Raw genomic sequence first — 22,436 nt, 5'->3', positions numbered from 1 at the left:
GAAGGAGGACTCGAATAGGCCGAAAGGAGTGGTGATGGCCTTCGGGATGGAAGGGAATTTGGTTGTAGGCTCTCACCAGGTGGATCTTGGAGAAGAGGGAACAACCGAAAAGCTGGTGGGAGTAGTGGTGGATATGCCGAACGGGGTAGCCGTCGGGGATGGTCGGGGCGTTTAAAGCTCTGTAGTCGCCACACGGACACCAACCGTTGTCCTTATTGGGTACAATGTGTAGTGCAGAGGTCCATGAAATCTTTGATCGACGAGATGTACCATCCCGCAACATGGCGTCGAACTCAGCTTTCTCGATAGCGAGTCGGTCCAGTGCCAGTCGCCGTGGTCGGCAGGTTACTGGTAGTCCAGGTACAGTCCTGATGTGTTGGACGGTGTTGTGTCGGATCACGCGCTGGACTCAAGCTGGTCGGGTCAGGTCCGGGAATTCTGTGAGGAGGCTGTCGATCGGTGTGTTGCTGCTGATTGTCTTTACACTGGGCATCAGTGCGTTGGCCCCTGAGCCCGGGACTGACAGCGCCGTGACCCCGTCTATGATGCGGTTGTTTCGACAGTCCACCAGGGGACCGAAATGCGACAGGAAGTCCTCGCCGATGACAGGATGCGGGACGTCGGCCACCACGAAGCGCCACGTGAATTCTCGACGTAGGCTCAAGTTAAGGCTGAGAGGCAGCCATCCGTATGTGTGGATGGTAGTGCCATTAGCAGCACACAGGTCATAGTTGGTACGTTCCATGCGTCGATGGACGAGGTCCGAACTCGTGTCGATTAGGAACCGTCGTTTGCTGACTCTGTCTGTTATGAAGAGGGGGCCTGTTATCGTAGCGCAGACATGTGCCACCGACGATGTTCGCTGCGTCAGGTTCCCTGTTGGCGGTAGGAGCAGGGCGGAGTACAGTTTTGTGCCCTAGCGACGAAGCTGTGGTGGTGCCAGCAAATACTGAATGTGGTGTCGCCCCGGGAAGGGGATCTGCTGCCGGGCCGGCGATTGTTGAAGGCGGGGCGGAAACCCTTTGGACCGGAGCCTCTGTCTCTCCGTTTGTTGTCGGACTTCCTGAAGCGGGGTTGGAGGTGGTCCTGTTCGGTGCTGAGTGCAGCCACTTGGCGGGAGAGTTCAGCGATCTCCTGCCGAAGTGCGCCGATGTCCGTGGGTTTATCAACGCATGCGAGCGCTGGCTGGACTTCGACCTCGGAGATGCGGCCCGCACAGAGGGCCGCGGCCTCCAAGATGCTCTCGTTCTGGCCGGCGAGGAAGCTCTGCACGTTGCGGTGTAGCCGGCTGATCCAGACGCTTCGGATGACGTTATCAGACACGTCTGGTGAGAGACTTTTGAGGTACCTCGATTTCTTCGACCGTGAGAAGTTGCCGGAACGCTGCTCTGGCGATGAGGATAGCCGCCTCACAAGCTCGGTCCTCAGTAAGGCGTAGGGCCCTCGTTCGTGTGGAGAGGTGATGATATCCTCCACCTCCGTGGCGTATCGGTAGTCCAGATGTGAGATGACGTGGCAGAACTTGATCCGCTCGTTGGTAATGCCGGCCAAGATGAATTGCGCCTCGGCCTGGGCGAACCACATGGCTGGTCTATCGGGCCAGAACGGCGGGAACCGCACGGCCATTCTGGGCAATTCTGCCGATGATCTGTCTGCGGTTTCCATGTTCAGTCGGGGTCACAAATGTGGGATGTCATATGATGAGACAACCACTAGTTGAACGGTCCTATAGTATTTCTAATGTTATATTTTAGCGTCCTGTTGCACTGATTTAGGTCCATGATTTATTTTATCCGTCTTCTAGTGCATACATTTATCTATCCCCTCCTCTCACTCGCACTACATGTTTCGGCACAAAAGCGCCATCTTCAGGTGCTGATCCAATCCACGACAAACTAGTTCGCTGCATACCTTGTCTATACATACTAAAATAACCAAAATATATATTTATCATATATACTGATAACACTTGACATTTATCAGTATATATGATAAATATATATTTTGGTTATTTTAGTATTTATAGAGAGGGCGTGCAGTGAACTAGTTTGTCGTGGATTGGATCAGCACCTGAAGATGGCGCTTTTGTGCCGAAACATGTAGTGCGAGTGAGAGGAGGGGATAGATAAATGTATGCACTAGAAGACGGATAAAATAAATCATGGACCTACAGTATTTATTACAGTTGCACCATATACACAGACGAACTTGCGTTTGAAGAATTGAATAATAATAATAATAATTCAATTCAATTCAATTCTTTATTATTAATGTGCCGAGTCAACAGCCGCAAGGCCAATTACAGACTCAGCACAGTGTAGATGACTGAATTACATTACATACAAACTTATTAAAAGTCAAATACAAATTACAGTTAAGTAATTGGAACAAATAATAATGAATAAAAGTAAAAGTAAACAAACAAATAAGTGATAATTATAATTATAATAATAATAATAAACACACTGAACCAGAATTGTAGAACTGTAGAATCTAGAACTGTGACTGTATCTGTATCTTCCTATGTAACCTAGGGTCGGGCACATAGAAAATCAGTCACTGTCCGTATTGTTGTGGGCTTTGCCTGCAACCGCTGTATACTCGTCGTTGCTAAGCAATGAAGCTTGCGTTCTCACACTTGCTTGAATGTGGGTAGTTCCCATACTTCCAAGCACTTCCAGAATAGTCCCAAATTAAGCCATATTTTCTGCTGCTTCAATAATCTGGGACAGGGAAAAAGAAAGGAAAGCATGCATGATCACTCGTAAGCCATCTCAATTTACTGCTTCTATTTTATGTTGTTTAATAAGACTTCATCTCTTTCAGTAACAACTAATAAATTGGATGAACATGAGATACACATTAGATATTGTAACATGTTGCGCAACGGAGAACCCCTCCCTACCCAGCAGCAACGTGGCAACTCAGGCCACAGGCGCGTGGCGGTAACGTAGCGCTCCCTCCCGCCCCTCCACGGTGACGTAACGCGCAACGCTACGTACCCGTAATCAACTTCCTACTGTGACGTGGCCCGCAACAGGCACCACTGCGGATATATAAGGGAACTGCACAGCAGCTACCAGTCAGTTATAACGTAACAGCCGCCGAGGCGAGTTGTACTGTGAGAGTCGCCGAGTCGACTTGTAATGTGACAGTCGCCGAGTGTGTTATCAACAGTTCTCCAGTCAGCCGACTACAGTTGATGTATAGCAGCCGTCGCGGAAAGATGAACCGGACGTGTGTGTGATTGTGTAATTGGGAGTGTGTGATACAGTGATACATAGCTCCCCTACTGTCAACGTGTAGACTACTGAACACAGAGTGAGCTGATTTGCGCATAGGGTTACAAATACTGAAACCCCGCAACAGTGTAAACAGATTAATGCGCTTAGGGTTATAAAGTGTGAAACCCCGCAACTGTGTGATAAGTAATTGTAGCCGTTACTTGTAGATTGTTGAATAAACCAATTAACCATCTCTACGGCTTCTTCAGTGTCTAAACATGTTACACTGGTGTCAGAAGTGGGATTTGTACTTACACACGTGACCGTGAGTAATAACTGAATTATTGTGCATCGAGTATTTTACTGCTACAAAATGTAGATGCAGCAGATGATGTAAATGCTGGCAAGGATGGACACCAGCATGAAAACCCATCAAGAAGGGATGAGAGCTGGCCAAGAAAAAACAAATATGATGCTGAAAGAGGCAGAAGCCAATAGAAAAGCCGACATGGAAAAGTTGGAGGCCGATAGGAAGAGAGACAAAGAAGATTTAATGGCGAAATTAGACGCCTACCAAGAAAAGGCGGCGGCCGATAGAAAGGCCGACAAGGAAGAGATGAAGGCCGAAATGCAATCTATGCGGTCAGAGTTGGAAGAGTTAATCCAACATAGAATTGAAAACAGTTTTGCGATCTTTGAACACGACAAACGGATTCTACAGTCGGAGCTACCTGAGAATATTGAAGTGTCCCTCTGCGCGCGAACAACACAACTAAAGGAAGACCTAACGAAGGACTACAATGAAACTTGCGCAGCAATTGAGGAGGCCAAACCCGAGTTCCGGGCACTGTTGGACGAGACGAGACAGACGAAGGACGAGTGGGGAAATACATCAAAAATCGTCGCGAGCACGGCTCAGCCACCGACGTTCAACGGAAATTCGACGTGGAGCGTGTTCCGGCGACAATTCGAGACCGTAGCAGAACACAACCAATGGACGGACAGGGAAAAATTAACATACCTCATCACCGCTCTGAAGGGCCGGGCGGCAGAAGTGCTACCTGGCATTCCGACAAATACAACTTATGAGGAAACGCTTCAGGTACTAGAGGACCGTTTCGGTGACCAACACTTTGCAGCTGCCAATTAAGAACAAGGACCCAGAAACCTGGAGAATCCCTGCAAGACTTTGCCCCGGCCATTGAACTGCTTTCCCATCGTGCCTACACCAATCTACCTGCAGCCGACATAGGAAGAGAGGCAGCAACAGCCTTCGTATACGGAATACGAGATGCCGATATAAAGATCCAGCTTCTGCTAGGAGGTGAGAAGAAGGTAAACGAGGCCCTCCGACCAGCACTAGAGCTGCAAGTGGTACAGATAGCTGTTAGACCTCACGAAGGTAGCACCAAGACATATCGGAAGTACCGATCGTCCACCACCCAACGAGGAGACTGAAGGCAATCAGGGTGCTGGAGTTGTGGAAAACTGGGCCACTTCACGAATAACTGCCCCTACGAAAGGAAGGCTAATAATGAAATGCGCCGAGAACGTGAAGATAGACCAGGCAGATACACACGGGAATTGCCAAGAAGGCACGACGAACACACGAACAGGAAGGGTACCCAACCGTCGGGAAATGAGCGACAGCCGGCGGAGAAGGGCGAACGCCGGCATATGCATTAAGGCCCCCACACTACGCACTCACCGTCAAAAGGGTGAATGCCAACCACAATGAGATGACGGCCTGTCAAGAGGTAGAGGCACGTCTACAAGAAGGAAAGCCGGCCTCAGTGGACACGAAACCTGCGGCGGCACAATAAAAGGAGGTTCCCATAGTAATACCGGTCGGAGTGACTATGGCCTGCCAAGAAATGGAAGCACGTCCAGAAGAAGAAAAGCCGGCCTCAGCGAACAGGAAACCTGAGGCGGCAGGGTTACTAGAGGTACCCGTACAAGACGCCGAAGTAATGCCGGTCGGAGAACCGAAGAAGAAAAGGCGTAAGGACCGAAAGAAGCGGAATATAAACAATTCGACGCGGGAAAAGAGTGGACCCCAGAAGAAGTTGGCTGCCCCCTGTAGGAAGACATCCCGTCGCGCGACAGTGGCACGACGTTGGAGAAATGCCTTCAAGAAGGAAACTCCCCAAGGGACCTTCGGATGCCGGAAAGAGGACTTGGAGCCACGGTCTCGTGTCTGCAAGCGGCTTGAAGTCCAGGAGGAACAACGACGTCAGCGAGTGCAAGCAACGCATCAAGAGCTGTTACGTCGACATAAGGAACCTCCGAAGAACGAAATGATCAAGGATTGGACCTTGTGGAAGGGACGACCCCCTCCAAAACGAAAAAAGAAACAGGGATAAGAAGAGGAGCCGGTAAAATAGAAGAACCGGCCTCCCCAGAGAGAGTGAATGTGCCATGGGAGAAAGTGATGGATGAATGGGACACGACTGGAACTTCTGACACCAGTGTAACGTGTTTAGACACTGAAGAAGCCGTAGAGATGGTTAATTGGTTCATTCAACAATCTACAAGTAACGGCTACAATTACTTATCACACAGTTGCGGGGTTTCACACTTTATAACCCTAATCGCATTAATCTGTTTACACTGTTGCGGGGTTTCAGTATTTGTAACCCTATGCGCAAATCAGCTCACTCTGTGTTCAGTAGTCTACACGTTGACAGTAGGGGAGCTATGTATCACTGTATCACACACTCCCAATTACACAATCACACACACGTCCGGTTCTTCTTTCCGCGACGGCTGCTATACATCAACTGTAGTCGGCTGACTGGAGAACTGTTGATAACACACTCGGCGACTGTCACATTACAAGTCGACTCGGCGACTGTCACAGTACAACTCGACTCGGCGGCTGTTACGTTACAACTGACTGGTAGCTGCTGTGCAGTTCCCTTATATATCCGCAGTGGTGCCTGTTGCGGGCCACGTCACAGTAGGAAGTTGATTACGGGTACGTAGCGTTGCGCGTTACGTCACCGTGGAGGGGCGGGAGGGAGCGCTACGTTACCGCCACGCGCCTGTGGCCTGAGTTGCCACGTTGCTGCTGGGTAGGGAGGAGTTCTCCGTTGCGCAACATGTTACACTATGTTGCAAAAAAAATCAGTACAATTTAACTTCACACTGCAACAGTTTCTAGTTTGAAACTGTTTCAACTAACTACTTCTTGAAGTTTAGACCTTCTTCAGAAGTTGACTGTTATCCAACCAAATTTTTTATGAATTTCTCACCACTCTCATGCGTATTGCATGCCCCAATAGTCTAATTCTCTACGATTTCATCTCCTTAATAATATTTAGCAAAGAGCATAAATTAGAAAACTGCTCATTATGTAACACTTTCCACCCACTTATTATTTCCTCTCTTTTAGGGGTTCATTTTACTCAACATCTCATTCTCAAACACCCAGAGTGTTCTAGATGGAGAAGTGAAAACTCTTGCCTCCACCAGGACTTGAACTCTGACCCCTTGGTCATCCGGCCCGTAGCCAGTCGCTATATGGACTGTGCTATCCCAGCTCTTGGTCATGTACTAGCAGTAATAAAATAAGAATATTCTAATCGGCATTATGAGAAATTTAGTTTGCCTAGTGACCTGAAGAGCTGAGGGTTGCACATGCCAGGCTGCACTGAACACAGACTAAAGGTCTGAAATCTTGGAGACTGTCTCAGCCTGTATCATCAGACACTGATGATGGAGGAAGACACAATCTACAAAATGGAAGACTTTTACTCTGTATGGATGTGGCTGATTACCCAGGACATAATTGCATTTATACAAATGTAAATCTTCCAAATTGCCTGATTAATGTTTAACTTTTTATAATATCTGTTTTACCTTTCTCTAACATTAATAAATTGTTCCTTCACAAGATTGAATGTAGAATACATTAATTTAAATAACAAATCAGCTTTAATGTTATATTTTAGCGTCCTGTTGCACTGATTTATGTCCATGATTTATTCTGACCGTCTTACAGTGCATACATTTATTCACCTTACTCTTCTCTCTTGCACTACATGTTTCAGCACTGAAGTGCCATCATCAAGTGCTATCCTATATACGGCCAACTACTTCATTGCATGCCCTGTTGTTTTGTACTAAAATAACTGAAATATATATTCATTATATATAATGATAAATTTTAAATATTAAAACTGTTTAGGATTTGTTATCCTTATGCCATATCTCAATAGGAACAGGGCATGCAATGAAGTGGTTCGACGTATATAGAAAAGCACCCCAAGATGGCATTTTAGTGCTGAAACATGTAATGCAAGAGAGAAGAATAATGTAAATAAATGTATCATGGACATAAATCAGCTTTAGTTAACATTATCTATTAACTTCACTTTATTTATTTATTAGTGAACTTGGTTGTACAATTAAGTTGCTGTACTACTAGCATAGTCCTGTTTCAAAGGCCTCCCAAACTTAAAGATATCAAAGCAAGTGGACTTGGTTGCAAAAATAAGTTATCAAAGCAAGTGGACTTGGTTGTACAAATAAGTTAATGTACTAGTAGCATACTCCTGTTTCAAAGGGCTCCCAATCTTAAACATTTCAAAGCAAGCACAACACAAATACAAGCCACACAGCCGCAAAAATNAACAAAAAATTGTCACAAAATATAACTGTCCAATCATGACCCCTACCTGTGTGTGTGGTTGTTGCTGAAGAATCCATCTGCTGGCCTGCCTCTTGGGGAGCTAGGACTGTGTTCATGGAGCACGCCTGCAGAGGAGGAAGCATAGGATTAATGAGAGGTGAACCCCAGGGTGGGAAGTGGAGTTCCTGATGATATATAAGCAGGAGCTGTAATGGAGGGAGTTACAGTGCCCCTTGCAGAAGAGGGGTTAGCATAAAATGCGGAGAAGGAAACTTCAGGAACACATCTGCCAATGTTGCGTCTCAATTTTGAAATGGGAAATTGTAAGGCATTACCTAAATGTCGAGACTTGCGAAAGTGTTTTGCAGCCATTACGTTAGTATGTCAACACCTGGACAGGCAACTGGGTTAAGAATGTAGCTGGTCAGCATTTATGCGTAATCGCATAAAGAAGAAGCTCTGTTAACGGGCCACTGAAGAGGGTAATAATAATAAATACTCAGCGTCGAGACACCATGGGCCCACCACAACACCAGGGAATAACCAATTAAAATATAACATTTGGAATTGAGAACAAAAAGGGTAGTTAACCTCCCTCTTTCGCTAACAGCCGATTGAGCAAGTTAATGATATAAATGGCCGAATTTAGGAGATTTGGGGATCTGATCTAACACGTAATAACCAGTTGTCAGCCGGAGGCTCTAGTCAATATGGGCCTTACGAGTGGAGGAAGGACCTACGGCTTTTATTTCAAGTAAGTCACGTTTACTCATTTAAGCCATGATGTTCAATATTATTGTCTTTAAAAGTGTGTGGAAAATATTGAAGCAAACTCCAGTGTGCTCGGCGAGCCCTTAGAGGAGAGTAATAATTCTGTAACAAGTGATTGCCTAGGATGATAGTCCGGCAATATGTCTGTGTATGGTGTATGTGTTAGGATTACTGGTAGTGTATCATGAATAGTAGGGAAACAGGATCGTATTGCACGATTAATACTTGCCTATAGTCAGGAGTCGTAGCAGAGAGAGAGACACTCCAGTTTACACCCAGAAGGGGAGGTTCTTAGCGTAGCTTCAAGTAAATCCACTATGTAGTCCTGACCTAAAGTCGGCCTTGTTAATAAAGTAAATATTGTAAATACGATAAATATCAATGTAAATAGACCAGTGTACATAGAGTAGGATGTACGCAGGGAATTGTGATTCACACCTCCATAATCACCTTTCCACGACCGATCACGCGGATCCTACCAATACGAAAGGCAACAGCAGCCGAATGCAACCACAGTTCAGGGGAGGTACTACTAGACAGGGATAGGTACCTGCCACGCAGGCAGCCTTTAGGAGCCTTGATATCAACGCACTTTAAGAATCATAATAATGTAATACGTTGCTACCTGCAGACTAAATAAAGAATGTCAAGAGGGAGCTATGACAATATGTCAGGGGATAGTTCCCACCATAGAGATGACAGACGATAGGTAGAGGCGGGTCAGACCGGACACGCCCGCTCTACGCCAAAAATAATAAAAGGTGACAAGGATGAAGGGCTAGCCAACGGAGACGCTCGACTATCACTCTATCGGCCCATAGTATTTTCATCACCCATGTAAGATATAATATAAATGGTAGCAGCTTTATGAGAGAAGGAAGTCGCGAAACAGGAGAATCCTAGCTGAGGGTAAGCTAGGAGTATTGGGTTGACTCCTTACAGCCTAAGCTGTGGTGGTAAGGAGGGGTACCTGCACGCCCCCTGCATACGGCGTTACAAGTGGTGACAGAGGTGGAATATCTCCATGCCCCCCTTCCACCACGGCGTTACAGCCACTGAAGGGGATATGAGACTCCTCAAAGATGAGTCACCTACATTATTCTTTTTTGATCGAGAAGTCATGGAACTCTTGCATGACAAGAATTGACTCCAGGAGTTATCCATGACAAATGTGGCGCATGACGTAGGGGCAGCTCTGTGGGTAGTGGGAGAAAGAATGGGGGGTAAATGAGGCATCCATACTGGCCAAGATGGAGACCTATTAAGCCCACACAGAGAGTGACAGAGAGAAGAGAGGAAAAAAACAGTCAAATGCAATGGATGAATTTGGTTCATGCAATAAACAATTATTTGTGTTGTGATCATGCTCAAAAACCACATTAGAATATTTAAACACAAATCTGTTCAATAAATTACATCCATGATCACAACAACAGAGTGTACCAAAAAATGTATTTTATTCATTATTCCTTAACACTAAAAAGGTAAATATAACGTGTTTCGTTACTGAATACGCCGTAGAGATCGTTAATTGGTTTATTGAACAATCTACAAATATCGGCTACAATTAATTATCACAATGTTACGGGTTTCCACACTTTACAAACCCTAGAACAAAATCTGTTAACACTCTCTTCGGAAGTCTTCACGTACTAATAATGCGGGAGCTATACAAGTCTCCCTGAATTACACACTCCAGATATGACTGGTTATCACTGGTTATCGCACACGCAGCTGTAGCTCGTAACTTGCGAAATGAGAAGTCGTTGATAACGCACTCGGCGACTGTCACAGTACAACTGAACTCTGAATAGCCTTCGCTGCTCCTTATGTAGCCTTGATCGGACAATACGGCCACGTAATAGGCACCCTTGTTGCCTGGCGCTGTGTTGCTAGCAACGCTAGCGGTAGTAACCGCTGTTACTACCGTAACAATCCTGTTGCGTCACCGTTACGTTACCGTGCGGTGGAGGGGGAGGGGAGCGCTGACTCACCCGCCGCGTCACTGCTGGTAGAGGGGTTCTCCTTTGCGCAACATGTCACAATATCTACTATTGTGAACTGTTCAAAATGCCCACCATCAACACTGATGCTCTGCTGACAGTGAGGTATGTTAGAGAGACCATCTTGTAGGCATAATAGACTTCGTACAGACAAATTCACTCTCATGGCTTCAGGTCCTCCTGTGGGCTTTCTGGCACACAGGCACACACTTACCCTTAAGTAGAAGTCTAGTTGCCATAGGTTACGAAATCAGAGTAGATGTTTGAAATTTCTGCTACACCCTATATTCCAAGTAAATTGGTATTTAAAAAACCTCACTCTGTTCCAGTAATGTGATGAAATTTTACCTTGCCGAAAGTAAGCATTCTTTGGTGTATAAGGGGAAGTCAAGTGAAAAGGGGTCACCATGCATAACTCACACGGCGCCCAATTTGGTAACACTGGAATTTGCTTACGGTACGAACATCTGGTGAGGACTCGGGAAAGCACAATGACAACGTGTCCTTGCACACTACTTTTTGTTTAATGTGCTGGAAGTAAGGTTAACACTAAAAGCGGCCTCTGCAGTGTGGGGGTAACCTTCCCAACAAATGGCTCTAGGTACACGGGTTCAAACCCGGCGTAGGTGATGGTTTTTTAAGGGCGGAAATATTCAGGGAACAAGCCCTCCGGGAGGGACTTTAAGCCGTGGGTCCCGTGTCGTAGCTTTAGGACACGTAAAAGATTGTCATGTCTCTAGGAGACCTCTGAGCAAAATTAGGCAAAAGTTTCCAATTCCTCCGGAAAATGGGGAAGCATGAGGGACCACTGCCAGAGAGGGTCGACCTCGCTAGCAGAGCGCGTCTGATAGCGAGCACCAGCACTGGAAGTGCATGGCGACAGTAGAAATTAAAGGGGGACGCACAATGGATCAACAACTGGTCGTAGTGCATGGGCAAACCCACCCCATCCAATAATGAATGAATGAATGGATGGATGAATGAATGAATGTATGAAGGTTAGCACTACGCGTGGTCGTCCAACATCAGTAATGGAGGCGGGTAAAGAAGAACAGCGAAGTGTAGTGCGCTTTTAGACTCCTGAAGGAGTAGGAGGACCAGAAATTCATCATCGAATGTCTGTTGTTTACGGCAAACATAGCTTGTCACGTTCGGGTGTACTGGCGTGGCATAAGAGATTCCGAGCAGGACGTGTCACTGCAAGATGATGCTCGCCCAGGAGAGGCTCATCGTGTCATCACTCCTTAAGTTATTGCTATGTTGGATGGTCATATCCGGGCAAACCAACGGATCACTGTGGAAGAAATTAGTCTTTTGATGGGAATAAGTAAGGGTTCTGTACACGTCATTGTGACAAAACACCTGCTGTACTGCAAAATCTGTGCGCAGTGGGTTTCACACAATTCAGAGAGAAACAGAAGGCTTAGAGAATGGCTGCATCACTGGGTCACTTGCAGCGATATCATGAGGAAGATTATGCTTTTCTGTCCTATACTGCCACAGGGGACGAAACTTGGTGCTACCATTTTGAACCCGAGAGCAAACGGCAGAGCCAACAGTGGAAACATGTGAATTCTCCCCCACTGAAGAAATCCTCCTCTGCTTGAAGTCTCTTTTTCCATTTTGGAGGGGTTCGTCCCCTCCTCAAGGTCCAATCCTTGATCATTCCTTTCTTCGGAGGTACCTTATGTCGACGTAACAGCTCTTGATGCGTTGTTTGCACTCGCTGACGTCGTTGTTCCTTCTGGACTTCCCGCCACTTGCCGGTACAAGACCGTGGCGCCAAGTCCTTTCTCCGGTATCCGAAGGTTTCCTGGGGAGTTTCCTTCTTGAAGTCATTTCTCCAACGTCGTGCCACTGTCGCGTGACGGGATATCTTCCTGCAGATGGCAGCCAACTTCATCCGGGATTCATAGTCTCCTCGGGTCCAAGATTTATTGAAGGTGTTTCTCCGACATCATGCCACTCTTCCATGGTGGGACACCTTCCTGCTGACGACGGCCAATTTATTCCGGGGTCCGCAATTTTCCCGCGTCGGCTTCTTCATATTTCGTCGATCTCGGTCCCTGCGCCTTTTTTCTTCGGTTCTCCGACCGGCTTTACTTCGGCGTCTTGTACGGGTACCTCTCGTTGTTTTGCCGCTTCAGGTGTCATGTCCACTGAGGCTGGCTCTTCTTCTTCTAGACGTGCCTCCATCTCTTGGCAGGCCATCGTCTCTCCGACCGGTATTATTTAGGGGACCTCTTCTTGTTGTGCCGTTCTTGCTTGGGTTCCTTTTGTCTCCGCGGCAGTCTTTTCTCGCCAGGCGGCCATTTCTTCGCGCCAGGCGTGCCTGTCATCCTCCATTTTGGCTAGGAGTTCCTTATGGCCCGTTTTCCATTTGGTCTCCGTCTCTTCTTGGTAGGTTTTCATGTTGGCGTCCATCCGTGCCAGCATTTCTTCTTTGTCTTTTTACCTATTTGCTTCCATTTCTTCCTTCTCTTTCTTTCTATCGGCCTCAGCCTTCGCCAACATTTCGATTATTCGCTGCATCTCCATTTTGTAGCAATAAAGTACTTGATGCACAATAATTCAATTATTTGTCGAGGCGTGTTCAAGTTCGTGAAACAATTCCGACACTAAATTGTCACGTGTCTTGAGTTCGAATCTCGTTGATTACGTGTGTAATTCCAATCCCACTTCTGACACCAGTTGTCACGTATTGGGTGTATAACGCGACAAATAACTTCACGCCGTATTTGCTAGAGCGAATTTTATTTCACATTCGCACTTACAATCACCCAAATTACAGATTCACAATTACTTCTATCTGCAGTATCACAAATACTACAATCCAAATGCCAGAATGCAACTGACTGGTTGCTGGCTAACTCGGAACTCTCTCGGAACTAACTCGTAGGTAGCTGCATTGAGAACTGTCGATAACACACTGACTCTCGCTTGCTGCTCAGCCGGCTTTTATTCCGTTCGCTGTTGCTAGGGTCGTCTATCGCAACCACTGTTTATCCGCGTTGCATAGCGACCAGTGCGCTGGGATTCGGCTCGCTTCGGCTCCGCTCGGCTCACTTCGACTTCGCTCGGCACGTCACTTATGCCTGGGTGGGTGGAGTGGTGTCCTGCCTAGCGTGACAAGTAGTAACAAGAGCGCTACGTTACCGCCACGTGCCGCTGGGGAGGTAGGGGTCCTCCGTTGCGCAACATGTCATAATACGTTTTGGCTTCTGGTCCATTTTTATTTTACTGCCCCTCATACATTTCATTAATGCTCTGCATAATGTTCTCCTAAAACATCTGTAGTCATGGAATTTCAGTAATAGTTGCTTTAAAGAAAAATGGTACAATAATTCCTCTGGAAGACACACAAAACCTTGCTGTTATACCTGGTACATTGCTTCATTTACTGTCATGTGTGGATTATCTTGGCCAGTATGTTTATGCTGGCTAATAATCCTGTTATGATGGAAATAAGTCAAACAATTAAATCTATAAAGACTCATTTCTATTGCATATGCATTAATACTATTCACATAATTAAAGCTGATGCTCTGTATTATCTTCACTCGTGGCATATAGCAGTGTCAATACGGTTTCCACTTCACAGCGAGCAGAATGCCACCAACATTAATTTTAAGCCTCAAAAGAAGCATCTTAAGGGACTTTCTAAGCAACTCTGCATGCAACACTTACCATTCACTTTAGATTAAGTGACTTAAAAGAGCTTCTTGACCATCTCTCATTTACATCCTGCAGTTCTGCACCAGGCTTATATGTCTCACACAACTTAAAATTTGCTAAGTGTATTTGGGGTTGGTTTCAAATTCAATTTTATAGCTTTGTGTCCCTTTCATATCCTCAGCTTTCCAGCAGAACTTAAGATGGCACTTACATTGCTCATATTTCAAAGTCCTGCCAATAGGATGAAACAGGGTATATCAATACTATCCTCTCACTATCTGTTCTTTTAGAAGTATTATGGATGTTAAGAGGATGTATACATTTTAAGGGACACTCTGTATACATAATGCAGCAGAATAAGAATGTCAAACAATAACTTATATGCAAAGCAGAAATGAGTACAAAGCTCTAGTACTTAGAGCTGACAGTCCTCCAACGTGAAGTAGGAGAAGTATTGGTAGTGGTGGGGAATGCAGTACATGCGTTCTCAAAAGGAAATAACTTCTTACCTCATTGTGTTGCATAGTGATGGTGGTTTAGTGTCGTTGATGTTCACACATCCGATGTTAAGTTTTAAGTGCCGAATGGCAGACTATTAGCACACTATACACTATTATACACTTTTCACTCTTATATATATGAAGAGTTTATTTACATATTACACAGGTCTATTCTAAAGGAGCAACACCGGCAATTTCCGCATAGATATCATCTCCACACGCCTGTCCTTCCTCGTCACCACCAGATGAATCGGAAGTATCATCGGAACTGTCATCATTATCACAGCCAACATGGAAGACGAACTCCCGTCCTGCGTCCAAAAGGCCTTCCTGTGCCATTAATTGTTGCTCGATGTTCCTTACATGTTGCACCTAAATTGCCATTCTTCTGCAGTTATGGAAGCCAATTTTTGGTCTGTCAGTTTAATGACATCATCCATCTTAAATGTGGTATTATTTTGAGCAACCCAATTCTTTTACGGTGGCCTATATTAACTCAATTGGATTGAGTTTGGGTGATACGGAGGGAGTCGTAGAATATTGTGACGGTGTTCTGCAAAGATTCCATCTATTTTATAGGAAAGGTATTTCGGTTTGAGTGGTAGGATTATGATATATATGTCTGGATTATCCAATGATGAAAAATCAGTGTTATTGAAGGTAATAGGTGGAATGTGATATTTTAGCCAGGATATCATAAAACCTCTTCTTTAATTTGAGTTAGGGTTCTGTTTAGTTCTACATTATGACAAGGACAGAATTTGGGGAAGGTTAGGAATAAGTCACTCGTTTAACAATTTTTTCATAATTGGTGTAGTTCATGTCACTGTGGTAGTCTCCTGTTTTTTTTTGTGTGTGGGATTTGAAGCAGGCATAGGCATCAGGGAGGAAACCTTGTTCCCCCCTGCTTGGATAACAATGAGCCGTTGGCTTTTGGACACAGGGGAAAATAGTCCCTGGATGGATCCATCATTCCATGCATATGGGGTGGTGTGCGACGAATGAATACAGGTTTCATCCATGTAGATGATTGGGCGGCCCCCTTCCTTATATTCTTAAATTGGCAGCAAATACTTAAGACGTTTGGCTCTGATATGTTGACCTGCCCATTACCATTGCGCAACATGTCACAATATCGTTCCACAAGTAATTGCCGATTATTTTTTGTTTTCTTCCAGCGGAACCCCAGTTTCAAAATAATTTTCTTTAATGAGGTTCCCACATTTTCTAGACAATCGGCTCATAGATAGCAGCAAGCTTAGGAAGGACATAACTGAAGTAAATAAGGGTGGCCTCTTCTTGGGTAAGCTGCCAAACCCAGAACTACCGCTGGCTAAAAATGCAGCAAGCGAGCCACTGGAGAACTCATGACAACACTCTGGTCCTTCCTCTTGTGCTGTCACCTGCTTATGTTCTGAAGAGGAAGGACTGGAGAAAGAGAAAATTATATGTAGCAATGTATATTATGACATACCCAAAATTTTAAAACAAAAATTCTGAGAATTATAATTAGTTAGGTGAACGTAACGTTATCCCTATAACAGGCCATGAAGTCCCACAGGGCTGTGAGACATCGAGGCTCTCACACTTTCTCTTAACAATCAGCTCACAGATGGTGCTAAGATTGTCAGCCCTATGCCCCAGCTGCCATTTACCCCACAGGACGATTCCTGGTACTAATTTCTGTTAGAGGCTGAGTCAAACCCAGGGCCATACTATGACTGAAAAGATTCAGGACTCGAATCCACTTGTACCATATTGCCTGTACCAAATACGTTACTGCGTGCCTCAATTATAATTAGTTCCTGCCTCAAAATCATTGCTATGTAAATATTTACTTTTATTTCTGAACCTTTTACAAATTATTATTGCGTATACAACTGAAGTCACAATCCAACACATTTATACCACACACATGCAGTTGTAAAGTGTGTGCGGTATGAACATTCAAGTTCTGCCACAGAAATTGTAAGCATTTATAACTAACTAGCTGTGCCCGGCCATGCCTTGCTGTGGCTAAGTCTGCCCGTTCCTTCCCAGTTTCATTTGAAATTACTAGACGCATTGCTTCCGCTTCACGAGTACGACGACCTAAGCTTGTTTTTCTGCGAGGCATTATTTGGACGAAATATTTCAATTCAAAAGCAGATCAATGGACACAGCTCAATCCCACCGCCAATTGCACTGAAAAATAAGGAGAACAGTTAAGAAAACGAAATGAAAACAATGAAAAATAAACTATACTCACGAAATGAACACTATGGTAAACGACACAGCCAAATTCCGATCGCATCTTCAAGTCTGGCTGCACGTTTCTCTGCTGCTTCCTCGGCACGTATTTGAGCCTGTCTTTGTCTCTTTCGCTCGTTAGCTGATGCCCGTTCTTCTCCAGTTTGATTTGCAAATACTCGACGCATTGCTTCCGCTCGGCGAGTGCGACGATCCAAGTTTGATCTTCTGCGAGGCATTATTTGAATGAACTAAAGCAGATCGATTGCACTGATGAAGAAAAAAATGCTATCAACGNCCACAGAAATTGTAAGCATTTATAACTAACTAGCTGTGCCCGGCCATGCCTTGCTGTGGCTAAGTCTGCCCGTTCCTTCCCAGTTTCATTTGAAATTACTAGACGCATTGCTTCCGCTTCACGAGTACGACGACCTAAGCTTGTTTTTCTGCGAGGCATTATTTGGACGAAATATTTCAATTCAAAAGCAGATCAATGGACACAGCTCAATCCCACCGCCAATTGCACTGAAAAATAAGGAGAACAGTTAAGAAAACGAAATGAAAACAATGAAAAATAAACTATACTCACGAAATGAACACTATGGTAAACGACACAGCCAAATTCCGATCGCATCTTCAAGTCTGGCTGCACGTTTCTCTGCTGCTTCCTCGGCACGTATTTGAGCCTGTCTTTGTCTCTTTCGCTCGTTAGCTGATGCCCGTTCTTCTCCAGTTTGATTTGCAAATACTCGACGCATTGCTTCCGCTCGGCGAGTGCGACGATCCAAGTTTGATCTTCTGCGAGGCATTATTTGAATGAACTAAAGCAGATCGATTGCACTGATGAAGAAAAAAATGCTATCAACGGGCCACTGTTATTGCGTTTCTATGGAAGTATACGCTAACTGTTCTAGCGTTACTATTGAAACGACTGCTGCGAATGGAACGTTGAATCAAAATTTCGAAGCGCTCGGACGGGATAGGGAATACATTATCGAAGAATTAGTTTCATTTTTTGCTTAGGAAATGCTAGCAACAGGCCACTGTTATTACGTTTTAATGGAAGTATACGCTGTTCTAGCGTTACTATTGAAAAGACTGCTAGATTTCGAAGCGATCGGTGAAGAACTTTCGGAGATCTTCGATAAGAGAAAACGAACATTTACATATNATGAAAAATAAACTATACTCACGAAATGAACACTATGGTAAACGACACAGCCAAATTCCGATCGCATCTTCAAGTCTGGCTGCACGTTTCTCTGCTGCTTCCTCGGCACGTATTTGAGCCTGTCTTTGTCTCTTTCGCTCGTTAGCTGATGCCCGTTCTTCTCCAGTTTGATTTGCAAATACTCGACGCATTGCTTCCGCTCGGCGAGTGCGACGATCCAAGTTTGATCAACTGCGAGGCATTATTTGAATGAACTAAAGCAGATCGATTGCACTGATGAAGAAAAAAATGCTATCAACGGGCCACTGTTATTGCGTTTCTATGGAAGTATACGCTAACTGTTCTAGCGTTACTATTGAAACGACTGCTGCGAATGGAACGTTGAATCAAAATTTCGAAGCGCTCGGACGGGATAGGGAATACATTATCGAAGAATTAGTTTCATTTTTTGCTTAGGAAATGCTAGCAACAGGCCACTGTTATTACGTTTTAATGGAAGTATACGCTGTTCTAGCGTTACTATTGAAAAGACTGCTAGATTTCGAAGCGATCGGTGAAGAACTTTCGGAGATCTTCGATAAGAGAAAACGAACATTTACATATTTATTTAAAACGCTTAGGAGCTGGACTATTATAATCTGGTTTCGGACGCAATAGAGGGCACGATCTCTTGTTAGCAACGACCCACTGTTATTGCGTTCCCATGGATCTTCGATAAGAGAAAACGAACATTCACATTTTTTTTTAATTGTTTCATTTTGGTCCGTTACACTATTAACACTATTACTCTATTGACAATTGGTGATTTACATTTTATTTATATAAGATAGATAGCTAGATAGATAGATAGATAGATAGATAGATAGATGAAAACGACACAGCCCAATTCCAAGGCAGTGTCACACGAAAAATTAAATCAAAATGGAAAAGAAAATCGAAACTTTATTTTCGGANCGTTTCTATGGAAGTATACGCTAACTGTTCTAGCGTTACTATTGAAACGACTGCTGCGAATGGAACGTTGAATCAAAATTTCGAAGCGCTCGGACGGGATAGGGAATACATTATCGAAGAATTAGTTTCATTTTTTGCTTAGGAAATGCTAGCAACAGGCCACTGTTATTACGTTTTAATGGAAGTATACGCTGTTCTAGCGTTACTATTGAAAAGACTGCTAGATTTCGAAGCGATCGGTGAAGAACTTTCGGAGATCTTCGATAAGAGAAAACGAACATTTACATATTTATTTAAAACGCTTAGGAGCTGGACTATTATAATCTGGTTTCGGACGCAATAGAGGGCACGATCTCTTGTTAGCAACGACCCACTGTTATTGCGTTCCCATGGATCTTCGATAAGAGAAAACGAACATTCACATTTTTTTTTAATTGTTTCATTTTGGTCCGTTACACTATTAACACTATTACTCTATTGACAATTGGTGATTTACATTTTATTTATATAAGATAGATAGCTAGATAGATAGATAGATAGATAGATAGATAGATGAAAACGACACAGCCCAATTCCAAGGCAGTGTCACACGAAAAATTAAATCAAAATGGAAAAGAAAATCGAAACTTTATTTTCGGAGTTGGCTATCCCAAGACTAACTCCTTCGGCGCTTACCTCCAGGCTCTCTTCCATATCCCTTGGCATCTGTCCCGAGACTGGCTGCTTCTTTTCCAAGGTGGTCTATTTAGACCTCGGCGGATGCTGTGATTTCACTCGGAATCTCTTGTGATACTTGTGACCTCGTGATGCTCGAGACACTCGTGATACTGAACAGTCGCCGGAGCTAAACTCTCTTATACATATAGCCAGCGCTCGGACGGGATAGGGAATACCATATCTAAGAGTTAGTTTCATCCGTTGCGNCTTAGGAGCTGGACTATTATAATCTGGTTTCGGACGCAATAGAGGGCACGATCTCTTGTTAGCAACGACCCACTGTTATTGCGTTCCCATGGATCTTCGATAAGAGAAAACGAACATTCACATTTTTTTTTAATTGTTTCATTTTGGTCCGTTACACTATTAACACTATTACTCTATTGACAATTGGTGATTTACATTTTATTTATATAAGATAGATAGCTAGATAGATAGATAGATAGATAGATAGATAGATGAAAACGACACAGCCCAATTCCAAGGCAGTGTCACACGAAAAATTAAATCAAAATGGAAAAAAAAATCGAAACTTTATTTTCGGAGTTGGCTATCCCAAGACTAACTCCTTCGGCGCTTACCTCCAGGCTCTCTTCCATATCCCTTGGCATCTGTCCCGAGACTGGCTGCTTCTTTTCCAAGGTGGTCTATTTAGACCTCGGCGGATGCTGTGATTTCACTCGGAATCTCTTGTGATACTTGTGACCTCGTGATGCTCGAGACACTCGTGATACTGAACAGTCGCCGGAGCTAAACTCTCTTATACATATAGCCAGCGCTCGGACGGGATAGGGAATACCATATCTAAGAGTTAGTTTCATCCGTTGCGTAGGAAATGCTAGCAACGGCAAACTGTTATTGCGTTCCCATGGAAGTATACGCTAACTGTTCTAGCGTTACAATTGAAACGACTGCTGGATTCGGAACATGTGGCAGGTTTTTACATGTTTTTACCTGTCACGGGTGTGACATCTAAATAATAGGCACACAAAAACATGCGCGTGTTCGAATGCAACGTTGTGTCAAAATTTCGAAGCGATCAATCATTCTATCATCTGACGATATATGGTTGCCAAGTGTAATCCACCATCCTACACTACATCGTCAAGGTCTGTTAACTGGTACTTTGTTTTCATTACATTTGCTGAAACAATTTTCCATTTTTAAGAAGTTCCTTTTAACTGGACAAAACTGACAATCCTTAAATTCTCGTCCTCGAAATCTAAACCAAGCATAAAATNCTTCGGCGCTTACCTCCAGGCTCTCTTCCATATCCCTTGGCATCTGTCCCGAGACTGGCTGCTTCTTTTCCAAGGTGGTCTATTTAGACCTCGGCGGATGCTGTGATTTCACTCGGAATCTCTTGTGATACTTGTGACCTCGTGATGCTCGAGACACTCGTGATACTGAACAGTCGCCGGAGCTAAACTCTCTTATACATATAGCCAGCGCTCGGACGGGATAGGGAATACCATATCTAAGAGTTAGTTTCATCCGTTGCGTAGGAAATGCTAGCAACGGCAAACTGTTATTGCGTTCCCATGGAAGTATACGCTAACTGTTCTAGCGTTACAATTGAAACGACTGCTGGATTCGGAACATGTGGCAGGTTTTTACATGTTTTTACCTGTCACGGGTGTGACATCTAAATAATAGGCACACAAAAACATGCGCGTGTTCGAATGCAACGTTGTGTCAAAATTTCGAAGCGATCAATCATTCTATCATCTGACGATATATGGTTGCCAAGTGTAATCCACCATCCTACACTACATCGTCAAGGTCTGTTAACTGGTACTTTGTTTTCATTACATTTGCTGAAACAATTTTCCATTTTTAAGAAGTTCCTTTTAACTGGACAAAACTGACAATCCTTAAATTCTCGTCCTCGAAATCTAAACCAAGCATAAAATCTAAGTTCCATACTGATCCGATTTCTCCACCACGACGACATGAAGATGAATGGGGAGTGGAAGTACAACTCCACCATCCTTGATTTCGGTACTGGATGGAGGTGAGTGGTCATCTTCACGCCCCAGCCGCTATGCCCCTAAGGAAAGAGCCCCAGGAACCTACTAGATAGGAGGTTGGGTAGGCCCCGGAGCTGGTCTGGGTATTGTGGAGTAAAGAAAAATCTCTTGCCCCTACCAGGAATCGAACCACAGGCATCCAGCCCGTAGCTATACTGACTGAGCTATCATTATGGTTAAGAAAAGACAACGTCCTAAGGGCCAGGAGGAACCCTTTTGACATTCTGTACTTGGAATCCGAACTCGCAAAAAAATTTACAAGCCAACAATGTACCTGAAACAACTGCTATGGTCGAGAGATATATCAGATAAAACTCTAGGCGAAAGGGTTATTTAGATTTGTACAGACAAACAACCATATGTTACCCATACCTTTCAGAGACCGGACACGCAACTGTGGAGGTCTGGGCACTGACGAAGAAGAGAAGATACGGAGGGTGGAGAGCAGGAGGGAAAGAAGGGTGCGAAGGAGGGCAAGGAAGAAGAGAAGGAAGGAGGTAAGGATGAGGCGAAACAAACAAAGTAATTG

The 22,436-nt window shown here is 44.4% G+C and overlaps 1 protein-coding gene across 1 annotated transcript; it reads right to left on the bottom strand.

Annotated features, from left to right (window-relative positions):
• Positions 1-867: 867 nt before the first annotated feature.
• Positions 868-1,626, bottom strand: LOC111863621. The gene has a single exon (XM_023850112.1). The coding sequence runs from the start codon at positions 1,624-1,626 to the stop codon at positions 868-870; it is 759 nt and encodes a 252-aa protein (XP_023705880.1).
• Between the last annotated feature and the right edge of the window lie 20,810 nt (positions 1,627-22,436).

The sequence above is a fragment of the Cryptotermes secundus genome, unplaced genomic scaffold (assembly GCF_002891405.2).
Source record: "Cryptotermes secundus unplaced genomic scaffold, Csec_1.0 scaffold1568, whole genome shotgun sequence".
Lineage (NCBI taxonomy): Eukaryota > Metazoa > Arthropoda > Insecta > Blattodea > Kalotermitidae > Cryptotermes > Cryptotermes secundus.
This window is presented reverse-complemented; position numbering and strand designations above follow the sequence as displayed.